This window comes from Galeopterus variegatus, unplaced genomic scaffold, assembly GCF_000696425.1.
Source record: "Galeopterus variegatus unplaced genomic scaffold, G_variegatus-3.0.2 Scaffold1126, whole genome shotgun sequence".
Lineage (NCBI taxonomy): Eukaryota > Metazoa > Chordata > Mammalia > Dermoptera > Cynocephalidae > Galeopterus > Galeopterus variegatus.
In genome coordinates, this window is record NW_007727237.1 from 102751 (window position 1) to 125682 (window position 22932).

Here is a 22932-nt window from a genome sequence, read left to right on the forward strand (position 1 = left end):
CCTACTGGATAGCTGCTCTAGACTGAGAACATAAATAGTTTAACAACTGAATCAGTTAGAAAATGTATTCTACATTCTAACTGGAAAAATTAAAAATTTAGAAAATTGTTGTTTTCGTCAGTGATCTTCATTCATTTTTTAATGCATCTTTACTTATTCAACAGACATTTATTGAGCATCTCTTATGTACCAGATGTTAAATACTGGAAATGTATTGCCCTGGAAGAGCTTATAGTCAAGTGAATTAAAATGATCTATAAGCTGATAACTGTAATATGTTAGGTATAATATGATGTGAGAACACAGAAGTAGTGACTGGTTTTGAGTGAAGGATATAAGAGTATTTCAAATTCTGGACATATGAATTTGGTCTTAAAGGATGAGAGGGGGTGTTATAAGATAGCAAATAGCACAGCAAGGTTATTTTGTGGTATGAAGCCACAAAGACATAATCAAAAGCAGGATGTTCTTGGAAAACTGCTAATACTTTAATATGAACAGAGTTTAAAATTCCTTTGGGTAAGTAGCAGGAAATGAAAACATAAATATGTACAAAGGTAAGATTAAGCATCAACGTATGCTAAAAAGTTTGGACTGCATGATGGAGACATAGTAGATGAGTTTAGAATGAGAAACAAAATTTACATCTTGAAAATATCACTTTAATGATAGTACATCAGGTGAGCTGCGGACAAAAGAGGATGGCCAATTAGGAAGCTATTACATCATTGAACAATAAATAATGAGAATATCAATTGTGACAGAGGAAATGAGAAGAAATGGATGTGCATTAATGAAATTCTGGAATTAGTGCCAATAGGAGTTAGACCAATTCATTGTGGCTGGGTGGTTTAGAGGGGTGGGGAAGCAGAGCATCATGAAAGATATGAAGTCATATGTGGCATGGAGGTTTATGTGATTTATTAAGTCAGGTTTTACAATTAACCAGATCTTTTCAATGACTTGACAAGGCGGTTAACAGGTAGTTAAAAGGACAAACACGTATTTTTCATCCTCTGGTGACATCGCATTTAAGAAGTAAAATGATACTTAGTGGTGAAATCTGGTGATCCTCTAAATGTTCTTTAATTTATGTGTGCCTTATGTAATCATAGCTAGTGCCTTATTACTTGATTTGATTTAGAAAAAAGTTAGTCTGGTATTACAGATTAATAAATTAACCTTTCCGTACCAGAAGTAGTAATCAGTGACATGATTTAAAATACCTGAGATAGGAAAAAAAGTCAGAATTGCAGTTCAGAAGGACTCACTGGTTTTCAAGCAAAATTAATAGAGTGATCACTATAAAAACTGCAACACTGGTAATTTACAGAGATCATGAAACTACTCTGTCAGCATTCTCTCGGGGCAGAAAAGAAAGTTAACTTATAAAGGAATAAAAGTCAGGCTAGCTTTAGACTTTATAATAACTCTGAATGCCAGAACACAGTAGAGGAATATCGAAAGACTATTGAACAAGAAAAAAGTTAAGAATTTATAACCAGCGAGGTTTTATGCAAGATATACAAGCTTAGACTTGCAAGTGTTCAGTAAACACACCATACAATACCCTTCTTTAAAAATTGTTCCAGGCACTAAAAGATTCATAGTGAATATTGAAATAAATTAATGGAGTTATGTCTGAATAATTATTTTATTTTATAACAAAATAATTTTTTAAAAGAAATGTACAATTTGGGTCTGTAATCCCAAATTATATCAGTCTGACACTCCCCTTAGAGCTTTGCATGGTAGAAAAAGGATAAAGCCCTGCTAGCCTTCTTCAGAGCAAACATTTTCATGCTTTACTGAAAGGTTATATATCTCTAAACAGATATGAATAGAAGTGAAAGTTCTTGGTTTGTTCTTTGTACAGCACAAGGGAACTAACTACTTTTCAGATTTAAGCCTACTTTTTTTATACCTTTATTTTCCCCTAAATTACCTCTTCCATATCAGCAATCCAGACCTTACCCCCAGCATTTCTTTCCAGTCCTTTGGTCTGGTGTTCTGTTTAACTCTATCACTTATTCTTGGGTCTTATGGGTCTTATACATTGGACTGCCAGAGATTGAAGATTCCACTGCACCCTCGTTTCTTCATAAGGAGGGGAAAGGGATGATCCACTAGGGTCTTCAGTTAAGACAGGATTAGATGTTACATTGCCAGTTTGTAGATGTATATATATACTTACAAAAATTTAATATAATAAAGATGGTATTTCATATCAGTGGGAAAGAATGATGGTTCAATAAATAGTGGTGGCAGGTACAAACAATGTTGTAACTTATCAAATTGTAAACTTTACATATGCACACTTTATCTTCTGGCCGTCAAGGCTGTAAAACTCAATAAAGCTATAAAAATAGCACTCAGATGATTGATTTATTAAATACTATGAGAAAAATACCTTTCCTATACCAAAATTCACATCAAAAAATAAATAAATGCAATAAATTAAACTATAAAATATTTATAAGGAATTGAAAAAAAATGTGATTTTGGTGCAGGGAAGAACTTTCTAAGCATAAAGCCAGAGGGGGGAATGACAATAAAGATTGATAGATTTTTTCATTTTTTCATACACATACATGTATCATTATACCTGAATAGGATCATATCATTTCTCCCTCAACAACGTTCCTCCACATTAGCAGCCCAGTCCCCTTTCCTGCCTCACTTGGTAAGCTATGTCAAAAATTCTACAGGTGTTTTTCCAAAATACATATTTTTCTGAAATATATAAACATGAAGACACATATAAACATATGAGATTTTGGGTGGGAGATCATTGTTGTATAAAAGTTAGGATTAGTCTCTTTTGCATCTTCTTTTCTTAATCTACAATAGCATTGGAAAATTCCTTCAAGTCTTCTGGCCTAGCTGTAATTTCTTCATTTTAATGGCCCTATTTGTAGCCAATTGTTTGTACCACAATTTATTCCACTATTCTAAATGAATGGGCATTCACTTTGTTTTCAGTTCTTAATCACTACAAATTATGCTGCAGTTACAATCTTATATGTATTCTATAGGAATTGGTTCTTTTGTGACTATGGAATAAATGCTTAGGAGTCTAATTGCTACTTCAAAAAATTGAAGTTTTATTTATTTCTATTTTCACTAAGTGCTCTCAAGCTGCTTTCCAGAAAGGCTGTATCTTTCAGATTTCTACTAGTCATGTATGAGTATCTCTTTTCCAGTGTCCTTACTAGCAATAGGTATTATAGCTCATTTTACTTTTTAACTTCCGATTTCCTCAGGATCTCAAAATTGGCCAAAGATAAGTGACTACAGCCTTCTTTTTTCCTTAGTCTTTCCTGAGCATGCACATAGCTTTAAACATGTGTGCAGCCTTTTAGATCCCCAGGAATATGTCTGGTTATCCAAAATGGTCTTTTAAATTCCTGCCCAACGTTTGTTTGCCTCAACTAAAACCCACAGCCTAATAATGCTGGCAGATGCTACTATTTCTGTAATGCCCTGGGGAATAGGGAATTTTGTCCCCTGTAATCGAGGTTTGTGTCCAATGAAATAGCCACAATACCTTGGGAATAGAGTTTTCCAAGAAGCTGCAAGTTCAGACAAGATACTGATTGTGTTCTAGGGAAAGTGGTTTTAATAGAGCTCCAAAAGAACTTCAGTCTTCTCTGTTAGCTGATATACTACTGCCTTTTTGTGGCTAACCCACCAGTAAGCTGGGTAATGAGGGGATGGGAATAGACCTCCAATAAAAACATCACCGTTCTGTGCCCCTCACCCCCATCTTACTGAGGTTCAGTAGGTTCTATGGGGTAGATGATGTTCATCTTGTTTTGTGGCTAATCTTCAGAGTTCTAAAATGGTAAACTTTAGTTTTTTGCTACTGTTTTCATTTTTGTGGGAAAGCAAGTTCACCATGGTCCTCACTCTGTCGTCCTGGAACTTTCTGACAAAAATGAAAACAGAAAAGTAACTAAAGTTCATCATTTTAGAACTCTGGAGATTAACCAAAGCCACAAAACAAAATGACCTTAAAGCTTATTTGGTGGACTAAATCCCTAGAGAACCACTAAAGGCATTTAGTCCACCAACTGAACTTTAAGATCATTTTGTCCAAATTCAAGAAAAGCTGCTAGGATTCTAATTATTTTCAATTTGTAAATTAATTTTGGAAACATTTACATTTAAGGATTTCATGTTTTTTTTTAACTGTGAATATCATAAAACTGATAGACTTGATGGTTTAAATGTATACTTTTCTATACTTTTTTTAAATTGGTGTTTTTTTTTTCTTTTTATCAATTTTATTTATACTTGTTTTTGTGGTGTGCAGGTGTTGTTTCAATACATGCCTGTATTGCACAATGAATCACTTAGGGTATATAGTATAGTTTTGTACCTGTCAGTCCACCCCTTCTCCTCCCCCCGCCTTCATCCTCACCTCCCCCTGGGCTCTGGTAACCATTATTTCTACTCTTTAATTCTATAAGAACTGTTTTTTTCCCCAGACTCCACATATGAGTGAGACCATGCAGTATTTGTCTTTCTGTGCCTGACTTCCTTCACTTAACGTGATAGTTTCCAGTTTCATCCATGTTGCTGCACATGATAAGATATCATTTCTTTTTATAGTTGAATAGTATTCCATTGTGTATATATACCACAGTTTTTTAAATCCATTTGTTCATTGATGGGCATTTACGTCGATTCCATCTCGCATTGGGAGGAACAGGGGAGTGCAGGTGTCTTTTTGATATATTGATTTCATTTCCTTTGGTTATATACCCAGTAGTAGGATAGCTGGATCGTGAGCTAGATCTATTTTTAGTTCTCTGAGGAATCTCCAAACTGTTCTCCACAGTGGCTGCACCAATTTACATTACAACCAGCAATGTAGGAGGGTTCCTTTTTTTCCACATCCTCTCCAGCATTTGTTATTTTCTGTCTTGTTGATGACAGCCATTCTAACTGGCGTGAGATGATACCTCAGGTTTTAATTTGCATTTCCCTGATGATTAGTGCTTTTGAGCATTTTTTCATACGCTTGCTGGTCATTTGTGTGTCCTCTTTTGAGAAATATGTTTGCATTCTTGCCCATTTTTTAATTGGGTTCTTTGTTTTTTGATGTTGAGTTGCTTAAGTTCCCTGTATATTCTAGATATTATTCTCATGCCTGATATGTAGTTTGCAGTCACTTTCTCCCATTCTGTAGGTTGTGTCTTCACTTGGTTGATACTGTCTCTTCCTATGCAGAAGCTTTTTAGTTCGATATAGTCCCATTTGTGTATTTTTGCTTTAGTTGCCTGTGCCTTTGTAGTCTTGTTCAAAAAAGTGCTGCCCATTCCCATTTCATATAGCATTTCTCCTATATTTTCTTCTAGTAGTTTCATTGTTCCAGGTCTTAAATTTAGGTCATAGATCCATTTTGAGTTAATTTTTGTGTATGGTTAGAGATAGGGTTCTGGTTTCAATCTTCTGCATGTAGATATCAAGTTTTCCCAGCACCATTTGTTGAAGTGGCTGTCCTTTCCTCTCTTTATATTCTTGGCACCTTTGTCAAAAATCAGTTGGCTGTGAAAGGGTGGTTTCCTTTCTGGACTGTCTATTCTGTTACATTGGTCTGTTTGTCTCTTTTTATGTTAGTACCATGCTGTTCTGGTTCCCATAACTTTGTAGTATATTTTGAAGTCAAAAAGTGCGATGCCTCCAACTTTGTTTTTTGCTATACAAGGTCTTTTGTGGTTCCATACAAATTTTAAGATCATTTTTCCTATTTGTGTTAACAATGTCATTGGTATTTTGATAGGGATTGGGTTGAATGTGTAGATTGCTTTTGGTATTATGGACATTTTGATGATGTTAATTCTTCCAGTCCATGAACATGAGATATCTATTCATTTATTTGTGTCCTCTTCAATTTCTTTCACCAAATGTTTTACAGTTTTTTGTAGAGGTCTTTCACCTTTTTGGTCAAATTTATTTCTAGGTATTTTAGTTTTGGGGGAGTTATTGTGAATGGGATTACTTTCTTGATTTCTTCTTCATCTCTTTCGTTATGGACATATAGGAAGACTGATTTTTGAGTGTTGATTTCATATCCTGCTACTATACTGAATTCATTTATTAGTTTTAGTAATTTTTTGGTGAAAGTTTTAGGATTTTCTTTTTTATGATCATATCATCTGCAAATAGGAATAGTCTGACTTCCTTCTTTCAGATTTGGATGCCCTTTATTGCTTTCTCTTGCCTTATTGAACTGTCTAGAACTTCTAGTACTATGTTGAATAAGTGTAGGGAAAATGGGCATCCTTGTCTTGTTCCAGATCTTAGAGGAAAAGCCTCCAATTTTTGTACATTCAGTATGATATTAGCTGTGGGTTTGTCATGTATGGCCTTTATTGTGTTGAGGTACACTCCTTCTATACCTAGTTTGTTGGGTGTTTTTATCATAAAGCGCTGTTGGATTTTATCAAATGCTTTTTCTGCATCTATTGAAATGATCATATGATTTTTTTCCTTCTTTCTATTGATGTGATGTATCATGTTTATTGATTTGCATATGTTGAATCATCCTTGCATCCCTGGGATGAATCCCACTTGATCATGGTGAATGATCTTTTTAATGTGTTGTCAGATTTTTGTTTGCTAGTGTTTTGTTGAGTATCTTCGAGACTGGGTTCAATAGGAATATTGGTCTGTAGTTTTCTTTTTTTGTTGTGTCTTTTTCTGGTTTTGGTATAAGGTTAATGTTGGCCTCATAGAATGTTTGGAAGCACTCCCTCTTCAGTTTTTTGGAAGAATTTGGGAATTATTGCTATTAGTTCTTTGAATGCTTAGTAGAATTCAGCAGTAAAGCTGTCTGGTCCTTGGCTTTTAGGGTTGTTTTTTTTTTCTTTTTTGTGTGGGGTGATACTTTTTATTACTGCTTAAGTCTCATTACTCATAATCAGTCTTTTTCAGGTTTTCTGGTTCTTCGCGATTCAACCTTGTTAAGTTGTATGTGTTGTTCAGGAATTTATCTATTTCTTCTAGGTTTTCCAGTTTGTTTGGATATAGTTGTTCATAGTAGTCTCTTATGATCGTTTGTATTTCTGTGTTATTGGTTGTAATGTCTTTTTCATTTCTGATTTTATTTATTTGAGTCTTCACTTTTTCTTCCTTAGTCTCACCAAAGGTTTATCGATTTTATCTTTTCAAAAAAACAACTATTTGTTTCATCAATATTTCGTATTTTTTAAAATCGCTAATTCATTTATTACCGTTCTGATCTTTGTATTTTCTCTCCTTCTACTGATTTTGGCTTTGGTTTGTTCTTGCTTTTGTCGTTAATTGGGGTATAATGTTAGGTTGTTTGTGTGAAGTCTTTTTTTCTTTTTGGATGCAGGCATTTATTGCTATAAATTTTCCTCTTAGAATTGCTTTTACTGTATCCCATAGGTTCTGGTATGTGGTATTTTCATTTGCATTTGTCTCCAGGAATGTTTTATTTTCCTTTTTCATTTCCTCTTTGACCTGTTAGTTGGTTAGTAGCTTGTTGTTTAATTTCCATGTATTAGTATGGTTTCTATTGTCTCTTTTAATGTTGATTTCTAGTTTTCTTTCATTGTGGTCAGACAAGGTAGGTGATACAATTTTAATTTTTTTAAAAATTTGTTGATGCTTGTTTTGTGATCTAACACATGTTCTATTCTAGAAAATAACCCATGTGCTGCTGAGAAGAATGTGTATTCTGCATCTGTTGGATGAAATTTTCTATATATGCTCCATTATATCCAATTGGCCTAGAGTAGAGATTAATTCTTATGTTTCCTGGTTAATTTTCTGTATGGATGATTTGTTCTTTTTGAAGGTAGGGTATGAAAGTCCCCAACTATTATTGTGTTGGAGTCTATTCTCCTGTTAAGTGGAGTAGTAATTGCTTTATAAAACTGGGTGTCCCAGAGTTGGGTGCATATATATATATTTAGAAGTGTTATATCCTCTTATTAAATTGATCTCTTTATTATTATATAATGGCCTTCTTTATCTTGATTTACTTTCCCTGGCTTGAAGCCTATTTTATCTGATATAAGTAGAGCAACTCCTGTTCGTTTTTGGTTTCTATTTGCATGAAATATCTTTTTTCATCTCTTCACTTTTTGTCCATGTGTGTCTTTAAAGGTGAAGTGAGTTTCTTCTGGGTAGATATTGTTAGTTCTTGTTAGAAAATCCATTGAGCCACTCTGTGTCTTTTAATTGGGGCCTTAAGTCTGTTTATATATATAGTTATTATTGATATACAAGGACTTATTACTGCCATTTTGTTGCTTTTTTGGTGCTTGTTTTGTCAACTCTTTTTTTCTGATCTTATTGTCTTTGTGATTGATTGGTTTTCTTTAGCAGTGTATTTTGATTTCTCATTATCTATTTTTAGTATGTCTCATAAGTTTTTGGGTTATGGTTCCTATGAGGCTTACAACAAACATGTTATAACTATAACAGATTATTTTAGATTAATAACAACTTAACTTTTACATATAAGAAAAAAGAAAGAACCAAAGCCAATTCTACATGCTTTTGTGTCATTTACCCCAACTTTTTGACATTTTGTTGTTTCAAGTTACATATTTTAATATTGCCTATATCTTATATGGATATGGTATCTGTTGTTGTCTCATTAGGTTTGTGCTTTAATCCTCATTCTAAGGATTTAAGCTGTTTGTTTACGGCATTACGACATTGGAATATCTTAAGGTTGTCTGTGAACTTACTTAACTAATGAGTTATGTACCTTCAAATGTTTTCTAGCTGCTACTTAGTGTTGTCTTCTTTCAGACTGAAGAACTCCCTTTAGCATTTCTCGTAAGGCAGAACTAGTGTTAGTGAATTCTCTTAGCTTTTGTCTGGGAAAGACTTTATTTCTCCTTCATATTTGAAGGTTAGTTTTGCAGGATAGACAATATTGTCAGCATTTTCTTTTTGCTCCTCTAATTGCATAACTTCATATGTTCTACCTTCAAGCTCACTGACTGTTTCCTGAATTTGATTAAGTCTGCTCTTTGAGTTTTCTTTCAAGTTTTTCAGTTCAGATAATGTATTCTTTATTTCTAGAATTTCTTTTTTTTTTTTTTAATTTGATTAAGTTCCTTTGTCAAGTTTCTCATTTTGCTCCTGGATTGTTTTCCAGATATCATTTAATTTCAATCTGCATTTTCTTGCGATTCACTGAACATCCTTAAGAGCATTATTCTAAATTCTTTGTTAGACATTTCATAAATCTGCTGGTCCTCTGGGTCCCTTGCTGGTGCTTGATGTGTTTCCTTTGATCATATCATATTTCTCTGTTCTTTCTCAATCTTTGTGTTTTTCATTGATGCCTGAACATTTGAGGAGACTGCTGTCTCTTCTACATTTTATAGGTATTTTTGTGGTGTTCAGCTTTTAGTGGTTAATATCAGAGCTTTGTCTCTGATCTGTTTATTTTATTTTTTTCTTTTAGTTCTGTGTTTGATCATTATCTACCACCACCACTTAAACTCTGCACTGGAACTCATTTGTTGTCCTTTTGTTAATTCCAAAATGGAGAAATTTCCTCTGGGGACCAGCACTTGAGGCCTGTCGTTGAGCTAAATTGCTCCTTTGCCGCTGATTCTCTCGGGAAGGCTTTTTGTGCAGCTCAGGTTTTAATTGTTGACCTTTTAATCACTTCTGGGTCTTGTGGGGTCAGATACACCTAGGCTGTGTGGAAATTCTGGCCCAGCACTAAGTTTTTCCAGCAAATTGCACCCACTACAGATCTGTCTTCCTGACCAGTCTCCACTGAGTGGGCCTGTGCCAATGGAAGGCAGGTCAGCTGCTGACATTGAACCCCAGTATTCTCCTGCAGGCCAGCCTCTATCCACACTGCAAACACTTCCTGTGGAGCAGGCTATGTACCAGTCCCTTGAGGTGGCTCACTGGCCTCTGGGTGGCTCCTAGTTTTGGTTGGCTGCAGCCCCTCACTCCAATGTGGTTCCAAAGAACCCTGTCAGTGGTCTCACTGGCCTGGGGTGGAGGCTGGTGTGCTACGTTCTGGGGCCCTCTTTTCCCCTGCAGACTCCAAGCAACTTCATGAAAAGGGTTCAGCTGTGGCTTTTGCCATCTCCTCCTCCATGTGCTCACTGGTCCAGTGTTAAAGTGGCCAGGGCTCAAAACAGTTGGAGCAGTCCCTTCTGTCTCTCACTGGAGCTGCTCCTGCCTTCATGAACTCTGCAGGTCTCTCCTTCTCTTGCCCTGAGCTCTAGCAGTCCCAGATTGGCAGTCTTTGCTTTATATTAGTTATATATTGGTTGGCCGTAGGAGAGAGTGATACTGGGTGCATCTGTTCTGTCATCTTGATGACATCCTCCCCAATTTTTAAAAATTGTAATAATTCAGTGACAAGTGGCAGTAGGGAAAATATTTGCAACATGTATGATGGACACAATGTTAATGAACTTTGAATATAAAATTTATTTTGTGATATAAGACAGATAAATAACATAGAAGCATCGGTAAAGGACAACAAGCTATTTTTAAAAGAAGAAATACATGTCTAGTTAGGGATCAAAACAGTACAAGTTACTCTTTCCATTTATCAAATAAAAAATAAATAGCAGTGTTGGTGAAGGGTGTGGCAAAATAACTTTCTTACACTGGATAGAAATATAAATTGGTACAATCTTTCTGGAATACATTTTTACCCAGATATACCTTTACTAGGAATTTATCCTACTCATTAGTTGAGTACCCACTCTATGCCAAATAATGTTTGTCACCAGGGATGCAACAACAGAAAACACACTCAACAAAAAAACTTTGCTTTGCTTTCCTGGAATTTACATTCTTGTTGGTTAGGCAACAAATAAAATAAAGAAGTAAAATATAAAATATATTAGAATGCGTTGAGTACTATGGAGAAAAAAGAAAGCTATGAAAGAGGCTAAGAGGTGTCAGGGGCAAGGGTGTGTGTCAGGGATCCCCAAGATCATCCCCAAGTTTAGTGATTTGCCAGAAGAAATATAATGATGTTGATAGCAATTAATCTCTGAAAAATGGGAAATAGATGTTTTATTTTCTGTATATATTTTTTTAGTTTTCTACAGTTTCTACAATGAACATGTAGAAATAGATAACTGAAGTCAACAAACTTTTTAAAAAAATTGTCAAAATTCTTTTGGTAAAATGAGTTTCTGACTTTTTTTAGAGGATGGTATATTTTATCAATCTTTTGGACATTATAATGGATGGATTTTACTTTAGGAGAATAAATATAAGTGAATTTATTAACATTTTACTTTAGGAGAATAAATATAAATTAATTTCTAAACATAGCATTTAATTTTGCAGCCTGTCACACTTGGTGAAAATATGATATAGATTTGTTTTTTTCAAATCTTTCTATTTTAAAAATTGTATTTGTTTAGCATATTGAAATTCTGTCTTGCTTATCTTCTGGTTAAGAACTTTGAGAAGACTACCAATTTCTCTTACTAGAATTCTATCACATAAATGTTATTAAGTTTTATTCATTGTATTTGTTTTCCAGCACTGAATTTCAAACAGTAGATTTACATAATCATTTAAAAAATACTTTGTATTAAATGCTTTCATAATCACTTCAAAATGTTTTATGTTGGATTTCATTAAATTTCATTTTCATTTTATAAACTATCAATGTAAGTATTTAGAATAATTTAGATTAGAATTTAATGCAGGAAAATATATTTTAGGAAAACAGTTAAAGGATGGGAAGAAACCAGAACCATGCAAACCTATCCTCAAGGTGGAATTCAAAACGACTAGATCTGGGTAAGAATTTACTTCATTGCCGATACATTGTATAGAATTACTTAGATAGCACTGAAGGCTATTTTATTGTTATTTTTGAAGGCCTATTTTGAGTCATCTATCCCAGTCTTAAATTTTATGCTTTCTTTATTTAAAAGAAGAACTAAAATTGGTAAATTTAGGATAAAATACTTCCTTGTGTTCTTTCTGTCTTCAGTAATTTTACTATGTATCTTGGAAAGTTTGGATTATTCTTCTTGTAAAACTTCATAATTAGATTAGACTTCAGTAACAATAGTGTTTATTTGCTAGTGAAAATTGTGAATAAACAATAAAAAAAGATTTATTATGTATATTCAGAAATTAAATCTCATCATAAGAATATTTGACAGTTACAAAAATAAATACAGTTTAATATTAAAAGAAGTTTATCAGTTGTATTTGAAGACATTGATTATCACTATATGGATTAGGTATGAGACAGATGATTTTTACAATTTATGTACCTTACATATATTTTTGTATGCATCAACTGTTATTTTCAAAAATATAATAAAGGAAAAACTTAAAAAATGTTTTTTTGAAAATTCCACATCTCTTTAATCTCTCTCTCTGTTTTTTTTTTTTTTTCATTCTTCATCTCTCTGTTTTTTTTTTTTTTTATATATTCTAATTTCTTCAGAAAAGTGTGTGGTTGATTTAACTATAGCCAAAAGAACTGTTTTTTTTTTTTTTATATATTCTAATTTCTTCAGAAAAGTGTGTGGTTGATTTAACTATAGCTGTGTGAGAGAGTGAATTTATGTAGGTATAGCACAGTGGTTCTCAAGTTGTGGTCACTGGGCCAACAGCATTAATTGAGAACTTGTTAGAAATGCCTATTTTCAGATCAAATAAAAAATAAATAGCAGTGTTGGTGAAGGGTGGGCTAGCACTTTTAATGGAACTAATTCTTTACATGGTCAGTTCTTAATAAAGAGTCAAAAGTTAAAAATGTTGTCAATTCTGTTGAAGTTGGTCCTTTGATAAACTAATGACAAAGGTGTAAGGTCCCATGATAAATTAAATCAGCACAGTGATTAAGAGTGAACTGTGGAGCCCAGCTACCTGGGTCTGAATCCCTCCTCAGCTGTTCGCTCATTGTGCACTCTTGGACAGTCTAACTAAGGTTGTACATATGACATAGAAAAATACATATGACATAGATGTCAAAAAGTGGTTGTGATGAAACAAGCAAAATGATCATGTAAGCAATACATTTTACACAGTGCCTGTTATGTAATAAACTGTATAAATGGTTGAGAAACCATTTTTTAGTTAGGAAGCCCCCTGCCACCAATTGATTTTTATTTGTTGCATTTGTGTATGGCAAAGGAATTAAAATAGGAAAAGCATGGTAGCAAAAAATGACAAAAAAGGAAGGAAACCAGAAAAAAAAAAAGAAATCTGTTTCTAATACAACGTAAAATGGATTCTTAAACATTTAAACTAACAGTACTGATTGCCTTCTGAATTCTTATCTATCCATTTTAACAAATATTGATTGTCAACAAGAGCAAATGTCCAGGGAAGATTTGCTTTCCTCTGTGCTCCACCTGTTCCAGTTTTCATGCCTGTTTAATGTTAATATTTAAGAAATCTAGGTTCCTTCAAGATGGCAAAAACCTTTCATTTCATAAAATTAGAAATAAAAACTTTAAATGTTCTGCTCTTTTGTAGACATATGTAGATGCTATTAAATAGATCAATAAGATCACCATCGTATAACAGTCTTCTCCAGTCTCCTAATTTCTTTTTTCACCTAGTACATAAAATTGAGTAAACAGGTCCTTCTCTTCTCTCACTCCATGGCCTCTTTCCTTGAAATACAAGGGTACTTTTAAAAGTTCATGGAAAAATAGAATTAAAAATTAACACAACTCTTTCCCTAAACTTTTTGAAGTACCCTCATAACTCCCCAGATTTTAATGTTTAACCAAAATTGAGAACTACTACTACAATAGCCCCTCCCACCTAGAGCAGAATTGCCCTTTATTAAGTAAGGCAGCTCTCGTCTTTTCCCTGTTCCTAGCAAGTGTCTTAGGCAGGTGCCAACAAAATGGGTTCTATCAATTATGAATTTTAGAAAGAGCCATTCTTCCCTCCTCAACGTCTTCTACATTTTTTTTTCCTCTTTGCCTGGGAATTATTCTAAGCAGAAAGATTCCCTTTCATCCTTTACAGCTCATCATAAATGTCTCTCCCTTAAGAATATCCTAGCCTCATTTGTTAGATTAGGTCCTCCAGTAATATACTGTCAATATATGGAGTAAGTTTCCTTTTTAGAACTTATACATGCCATTAATAATGAAATTATTTATTGAATGTATGGCTCCCCCATTAAATATTCAGCTCAACGAGAGTATTGGACATATCTGTCTCACATCTAATTATCCAGTTCCCAGCATAGTGTTGCTGAATGTGAGGAATAAGAAGGTAGGCAGTTGTAGCCATGAAGAGTTAGCTGTTAATGATAAATGCATACTTTAACTCTGAGGCAAAGGTAAATTCTGACAAAAAAAATGGAATTGAGATCTCACATAGCTTTTATTTTATAATGAAGTAAAGCAAATAAAGCATATATGGAGAGACCAGATTGTCCCTTACACAGGAAACAGTGACAATGTAATTAATAAAGCATTTTCATAGCACTTTTAATGGAACTAATTCTTTACATGGTCAGTTCTTAATAAAGAGTCAAAAGTTAAAAATGTTGTCAATTCTGTTGAAGTTGGTCCTTTGATAAACTAATGACAAAGGTGTAAGGTCCCATGATAAATTAAATCAGCACAGTGATTAAGAGTGAACTGTGGAGCCCAGCTACCTGGGTCTGAATCCCTCCTCAGCTGTTCGCTCATTGTGCACTCTTGGACAGTCTAACTAAGCTTCCTGTGCCTGTTTCTTCATCTGTAAAATGGGAATAATAATAGTGTAATAGTGTAGTAATAATAGATAAACAAATATATAAAGCACCTGTAACATGATCTTTAGTTATCTTACATAACAGGTATCTCAAAACAGCATTTGATTACCTCTGACAAACATCTAAAATGTAGTTATTCTTTTATTTTGCTTTCACAAAGCAGATGTACAAGTGGCAAGGTTGACCAAACTTTGTAACTAAAGAGTCTAATTTTCTTCCCTAGGTTGAGAGTCATCTGATTTAGTGCAGTGATTTAAAAACATTTTTTAAACATTGGGTAATTGTGATCCATTAGTGGGTTGTGAAAATAATTTTGTTGGTTGTAACCATCAATTTTTAACATAGAGTAGAATAGGAAATATCAGAGTGTACTGCACATTTTAAGGGTAAGTATTGGTTCATGAAACCTTTGTTCAATTGTATATATTTATGTATCCATGTACTGGATCATGAAGTAATATGTACTTGTTACTTTGGGTTATGATCAAAATATTTGAAAGCCCCTGATTTAGTGAAAATAACTGAGGTTTTGTATTGTCAGACATGTGTTCAAATCTGTATTATCTTTGACAAGCTGCTTGACCTCACTGAACCTTTCTCCTTACCACAGTAAAATAGGGACAGTGATTCCTACTTCATGAAATTGTTCATGAAGAACTGAAAGAAATAATATAATGTGTCTGACACATGGTAGGTTTCGATAAATTCTAGTTCCTTTTCTTCTCTACTTCTACACTTCTCATTAGTGGACTATTTAAGAAGTTGTAGGCAGGGCCAAATTTTCAACAAGAAGCAGCTTCGGAAGGGGTCAAATTTTCAAACTGGTACTCAGTGAGCTCTAGAGATTTGCAGTATACTGTATTAGAGGAATTAATTTCTCTTCAGAAATGACCACCACTCAAAGACTCTTTGGCTTTGGGGAAAGTATCTCTTCTTATGAAACCTAAAAGTGAGTATTGTCACAGTTAAATAAGGCAGTCTAGTCATATTTGGAGAATCACAACTAGGAGTTTAATTTGCTCCCTTTCATCATAACACGTAATATGGCAAACACACACAACGGCAGATTTTTTCTGTATAGAACCAGAGAGTAGATATTTTAGATTTTGCAAACCATATAATTTTTGTTGCAACTATTCAGCTTCGTCTTTGTAGCCCCAAAGTAGCCGTAGACAATATATAAATGAATGATTGCAGCTGTGTCCAATAAAACTTTATTTATGGACACTGAAATTTGAATTTCATATAATTTTCATATATTGTGAAATATTATAAATATTCTTTTGTGTGTGTTTTCAACTATTTAAAAATGTAAATGCCATTCTTAGTTTGCAGACCATACAAAAACAGGTGATGGGCTATAGTTTTGCCAAGTCAGACATTCATACACATGCATACCCATGATATCTTTAAATTTACCTTTAAGGAAAAGTTGTCGGGAATTTGTGTGTGTTTGTTTCCCTCATGGTATTGAAATTTGTTTTCAAGTGGTTTCAAAGGTAAGATGATTTCTTAAATTTTAATTTTATATATGAACTAAAAGCTATAAGTCAATTACCTGTATAAGAATATGAATATAATAAAACTCGAGAGTACATTTGTGATATCATGGTTCTGAAAATACCTAAGTGTCTATTTTAATATCTCAAACTTACTACCACTGAGTTTGTCCCACTGCTTACTAGGGCCTTGTATCAAATGGGAGAACCCTAACTCACTTAAACCCGAAAGCAAACTCACTTGTGCCCAAACATTGTTGTTTCCCCAGAATATACGGACTTACACTTGTTTAGTTTTTTCCTTCTCAATTGTAGATTTTGGTTGAATAACTGTATCAATGAACACTTAGGCTGTTCTTATTATGTGCTAGACACTGTTCTAAGTGCTTTACACATGTTTGTTTATTTATTCTTAGCAACAACCCTACAAGACAGGTATTGTTATTATCCCTTTCTACAGATGAGAAAACTAAAGCAGAGAGGTTGAGTAATTTGCCCAAGGTCATAAGCTAATAAGTGGCACAGCCCAGATTTAATTGTTTGTACTTACCTTGAGTACACTTCCTTTTAAATGAAACCCACTCTCTGTTCACACTAACCACTAATCACAAAGATTATACTCCTACCCACAGAACCCTCTAGCAATAATTGCTCTGCTAAATTACCTGCTAAAACTGCAGATGATGAAATTGATCTTCACTTCATTCACAGAGGTGTTGGCCATTGAGAACAATGTTTTGGGATTACAGAACAATGTCTTGAGATTTAATAACATTCTTTATATTAATAAGTATGTTTGTGTTTTCTTCCTTTTATTTTCCATGGAGCCTCCGCTCTCCTCTATTCTTTTGCCACCGATATGCATATATTAGCATCAGCAATTGTTCCATTTTCATTCTCTGTCCTCCATCCCAATTCTCACTAAGCCACGGCAGCAAGGTGACAAAGTCATGTGGATAGCATGCCCACTTTGAGAAACAAAAGTAATTCCTTTTTATGTCCTCTTAGCAATTCTCATATCCTTACTTGGGACAAAAATAGCATCTTATATCTTGAACTTAGATGGTTTGGCTCCTGAGCACTGAGAAGAAAAAGATTAGTAAATAGAGTAAACATCCATTTTTTGCTTACTATATGCTGAGTATTCTGCTGTGCAATTGGAATGCATTTTCTTTCATAATCCTCATAGCAGCACTCTTAAATGGGTATTTTTATCATCTCCATTTAGGGATATAGATGTTGAGTCTTAGAGAGGTTAAATAATTTGCCCAAGAAGTGACAGAGCTGGAATTTGAGCCCATGTTTACCTCCAGAATATTCTCACAGGTAGCATGGGTTAGGATAGAATGATCCTAACCATTCACAGGTCACTTAGTTTGCCAGGAACTTAAATCTCTTTTAAATTTGATAATCTACCAGATCATCTTATTAAATTTAACATTAAGTCATACTCAATACAACTAATCACCCTAACATGAACTGAGAGTTGGGAGATCTTTCTGTGCCTGTGACAAGCTGGATAAGTTAATGCAAGTAACTCTAGTTACTCAGAGGTTTAGAGAACCTCATATCACATCTAGGCTATAAATCAAATTCTAAGTTGATGAAATCTGGGTTCATATTTTATGGTATTTCTTTGTGGTCATGGCACTTGGTCTTATATCTGTCTAAGAAAAGTCCACAGGTATATATAAACTTAATTGCACTTAATGACAGAAGACCTCCTTGAGTCTATGGACTTTTAAAATTTGAAATGTCTCTACAGTTAACCTTCCTCCTCTTTTCATGTTACTTTTACCATGTCAATCAAAAGCTTTCAATCTTAAGTTATTTGATTTTTATTTTATCTCTGTCTTCAGAGACAGTCATTCTCTGTCCCACCCCAGATTTATCTGTATTTCCATTTTTCTCTCAAAACTAGAACATTTTCTCCTAGTTTTACTCCCCAAACCTCATACTGAACTAGGATAAGTTACCATTCGCTTTCTTGCTTTTAAGGTAATATTCAACTTGCATTTCCTTAGCAAATTTGTGATATCCTTTCCCTACACTATATAATAAACTAGAGGATAGCTCTACTTGCAGTAAATGGCCAGATGCAGGGAATAGTCAAGCCAGCTCACATAGTGAGATTACCACCTACCTAGTGTGACTTCAGATCTGGTACTTTAAAAAAAGAAAAAAATCATTTTTGGGGAAAGGGGATTATCGTAGCTTCGTGATATAATCCCACATAGACAGAAAATTACATGTACTAGATTGATAGTTCTGTCTTTTGACATTAGAGTGCCTCATTTAGTAGCTATATAAGTATATGCCCAAGTTTGAGTTTTGTCCATGGCTTCTGTCAACATGAAGTGCTAAGATCCCCACCTCCTTATTTTTAAGCATTTCCATGTGTTAGTTTTTTAATTCGTTACTGTTAGATTAAAAACTATCTCATATTAATAATCTACTGATGTGCAAATCCATTTTGAGATCATTGGCAAGTTTTACTTGTTAACTTTGTTTGAAAATAGCCCTTGAAGTATATTTAACCAGTGATGATTACTAAAGTGGAGGTGATTTTGCTTAAGTATAAAAAAAGGAGCACATCGCCTGACATCTCAGAACCCTTTAGCCTCAGAATACAAGGCTCCCAGTACTGATATTTTATTTTGAAAGACACCAAAATAAAGACATATAAAGAAGGCTAGGAGATTCTGAACAGGAAAAAAAAAAAAAAGGAAACCCAGCATAATATTATGTCGCTGAAGCTAAGAAGTTAATATTTGTAGGAGAGAGTAAGTAAGCATTGTTTGGTGCTACAGAAAGATTGCTTAGAATGATAACAGAAGAAAGTCTAGGAGACAAATTGTGGGAAGGATTAATTTGTGAGAGTACTTTATTAATATCATTTCAAACAGGAGCCAGGTTACAGGGACATTAAAAGAAAGAAAAACACCTGGGTGGATTCACAATAGAAAGTACTGCTTTAGAACATGTATTCGGTGAATTCAATAGTAGTAGATAAAAATATCAATTGTAATCGGAAAGAGTAAGACAGATTTCCATTTTTATTTTAAATTAGGGAAGATCTCATGATTAATGGCAGAAAATAAAGAGCTGTTAGAATGGGAGAGACTGAAAGTGAGAAGGAAACTATGGAATAGAGTATTAGAGTGAATCAAAAATAATAAGGTAGATAAGATAAATTTTTTTCTTAGATACTAATGGTGATGTCATATGATTATATGTTCTCCCAGAAAAAATTTTTGTCCACAGAACCAAGTCTTGAGGTTAAGATGAGGTTTTGGGTCCTGAAGTGGAACATGAAAGTAGGTGAAGTAGATGACAAAAATAAAAAGCGTAGTAGAGGAGAAGCATGCTGGCTAAAGGAAGGAGTGAAGCAGGAGGAATTCAATGGAAAATGAGACTTCTTGGCCTCTGCTACAGTTACTGGTACACAGTAAGCACTTAGTAAATGCTTGTAAAATGGATGGTTAATATTAATATTTTAACTTAATCTGTTTAGTTATTCCCAAGTGGCCTAGTAAGCAGAACATTCTTCAGTATAAACTATATTTTAGCAAAACTTTAATACAGAATGTAGTCACAAATTTGAAAATGACATTTAAAATTGGCAAATGATTTTCACAGTATTTCAGAGGAAGAATGCACTTTTAAAAAGTAGTCACAGTTATATTAATTATATTATTATCAATTATATATTATATTTATATCATTTTTAACTACTGATGATTTTATTCTCTGAAGTGCTTTGGGGGAATATCTGAGTTTATAAAAAAATTTGTAACTATAACATGAAATGAAATCCTGCTTATAGAAGCATATTTCCTGTAGTTCCACCATTCTAAAAGACGTTTTAAATTTTTTTTTTCATTTTTCGTGAGTCTTTTTTTCAGATACATAGCTATTTTCACTTATATTCTTAGAGCGTATTCCATTTGGTGTTTTTTCTACTTAGCATGTCTAATTACTAATTTCTATCAGTTTGGTTTTTTTAGTAATTTAAGAGCTGTGCTGTTTACTCAAAAATTCCTTCCTTTTGTTGAACATTTCGCTTTTTTGATATTATAAATAATATAGATATAAATACAGTAGTGAGCATATTTTCTCTTTTGATTTTATGGATTTTACAGTAGTAAAATGTTTTCCTTACAATTTCCAGTGGTGAAATTTTGAGGGAAAAAGGTTTTTATGGCTCTTGACAGATTGCCATATAGCTTTTCCGTCTGTGAATACATTAAAGAACAAAGTATAAAATATACCAATTTCACCAATTATCTCATCAGTGTAGGATGATTTTTGTTTTATTTTGTTAATTTAATACCTTAAAAATCAGCATTTATGCTTGAGAATTACTTTAAGTGCTGTAATCACAATGTAAACTCCCAAATTACTGCTCTTACCAGAAAGGCAACCTGGTATGGTAATAGGGGATTCAGGTTAATTGTATCTGCAAAAAAAGCAGCAATGATTCATAGAAAACATTTGAAATTTATTTTTAATGAGCAGTTGTCCAGCTAAGTATTTATGTTTTGGCAGGACCAGAAACTATCACTATCCTTGTTTGTGCCCCTGTGTCTAGAAACTAATGAATTTAACAAAATTAGTATGTTAGTAGCTGATATTTGGTAACAATTCTTTCATTTCTTAAATCCTTAAATCCATTTCTTAAATCCTAGAATTTAAAATCTTGTTTCAAATATGTATTATTTATAGAAAGAGACAGTTTTATATCAACCATAATTTTCAAAATTGTGCTTTCTTTTTTTTAAGCTATTTGTATCAGTCCTTTTTTATGTTGCTATAACAGAATACCTGAAACTGAGTAATTTATAAAGAACAGAGGTTTATTTGGCTCATAATTCTGGGACAACTGCATCTGGTGCAGGGCTCAGGCTGCTTCTGCTCATGGCAGAAAGTGGCAGGCAGCCTTCAGGTACAAGCAGATCACATGGTGAGAGGAAGCAAGAGAGAGAGAGAAAGGGAGGTGCCAGAGTCCAATAAGCAACTAGCTCTTGCAGAACTGATAAAGTGAGAACTCACTCACTACCCCCACCCCCCAGGGAGAGAATTAATCCATTCATGAGAAATCTTCCCCCATGACTCAAACAAGCTCCTAACACTGCCACATTGGGGATTAGACTTCCACATGGGTGGACAACACATCCAAACTCCATCACTATTCAGATATCTCCTGCTTATACTTCCTCTGCTTTATTCATCCTACTTTTCCTACCACTGTCTGAACTTTCCTACAATCTCTTCTTTTAGAGCTATGCCTTTATGATCTAAATTGGTTCTCTGGCACATTGTTAAAACTTTATGGATTGTTCATACTTGTCTAAGGATAGATTATCTATCATTATTCATCCTAATCTACATTTTCTGTATCCCTAAAATGCTTTCACTTTTGATCTGTAGGTACACTGAGTTTCTTGGTGATGGTTCACTGACTGTTCTATTACTGTTACTTGGCTGCTTATATGAGGGGTCCTCAAAAGTTCAAAGAAAGATTCATATTATTTTTAATTCTATTTTTCCTTGAACATTTTGAAGTACCCGCACATGTTGGTATGAGTTTGTAGGATTTATATTATGTCTTTCTAGAGGGTAGGGATCAAATCTATGTACAACCTTGTCCACAGTAAATGAGTTTGAAAACTATGAAGTGTTTTCTCATAGGTGAGCTTTGAAATAATACTTGTAACATTGTGAACGTAATACACAGTCCATTTCATCACAAATTATTCATCCACATGGCAAAGACTATATTAGGGATTTTAGATTTCTTTTTTTAAACAATGATTACTTGTTACATAATTAAATTCTCTTATTCGTACCTATACTAAAAACAGCCCAGAATAATGGACTAATATGAATATTTGTTGTATCCTTTTAAATCTCATACATCCTAACCAGTCTGCATATTAAGACTACAGTAAATAGAAGTCCCAGTGCGTAATTTTTGTGGACTTTGTACAGTTTGAGCAGGTCTACCAAACACAGCATGTTTAACTTGTTGAGTTATCATGTTGTGTTGGGTCTGCCACCGGCTGACCCGAACAGCCCTTGCCTTGCTATCAGTCACTCCCTTGGTGTCCCTTCTGGTGGGCAGGCGGATTGCCCAGGTTCCTCTTTCCCCAGTCCGGGTTGAGAGGAGACGGAGGAAGAGAGCCGTGAAGAGAGGTGAGCACAGCTGCCAGCCCCAACCAACCTGTTAAAGAACACTCATACGTTTCGAGGGTTCTGTCAAGCAGTTCCATTTATTATCACACAAGCACTTGCTTTTAAAGGCAAATGGGGAAGGGAGGTTTTTACATCCTCCAACCAGCTCAAAGGTTACAAGAGCATGCATCCTGTCTCAATACCTAGCTATTGCAATCACGCAGTGTTTACGAGCGCAGAAGCACATATTTGGCCAATAAGGACTAAGGCAAGGTTCCCGCAGATACTCCTACCCTACCTCCTCCCGGTGCCATCTTAGGCTGCCACATTAATACTCCCTTGTGGGCCCATAATGGCGCCGCTTGTAATGTCACTTAAGGTGGCGTTAGTTTTTAAGGCCCGACAATGTTGATGTTTAAAGTTTGTTTTGCTTTCTATTTTAGCTTAAGCACGACAATTGATGCCCAGTTCTGCAAAGCACAGGTAGAGAAAAGTTGTGTTGCCTTAGACATGACAACTTCATCACAG

At 34.2% G+C, this 22932-nt stretch overlaps 1 protein-coding gene across 2 annotated transcripts in view; it reads left to right on the top strand.

Annotated features, from left to right (window-relative positions):
• Positions 1-22932, top strand: part of STXBP5 (syntaxin binding protein 5 (tomosyn)) — a 185207-nt gene that overhangs the window by 72518 nt on the left and 89757 nt on the right. For both annotated transcript variants that reach the window (XM_008574988.1, XM_008574989.1), the window contains exon 9: positions 11712-11790. In XM_008574988.1, coding sequence (XP_008573210.1) covers positions 11712-11790 — 79 coding nt within the window. The remainder of the gene's footprint in view (positions 1-11711; positions 11791-22932) is intronic.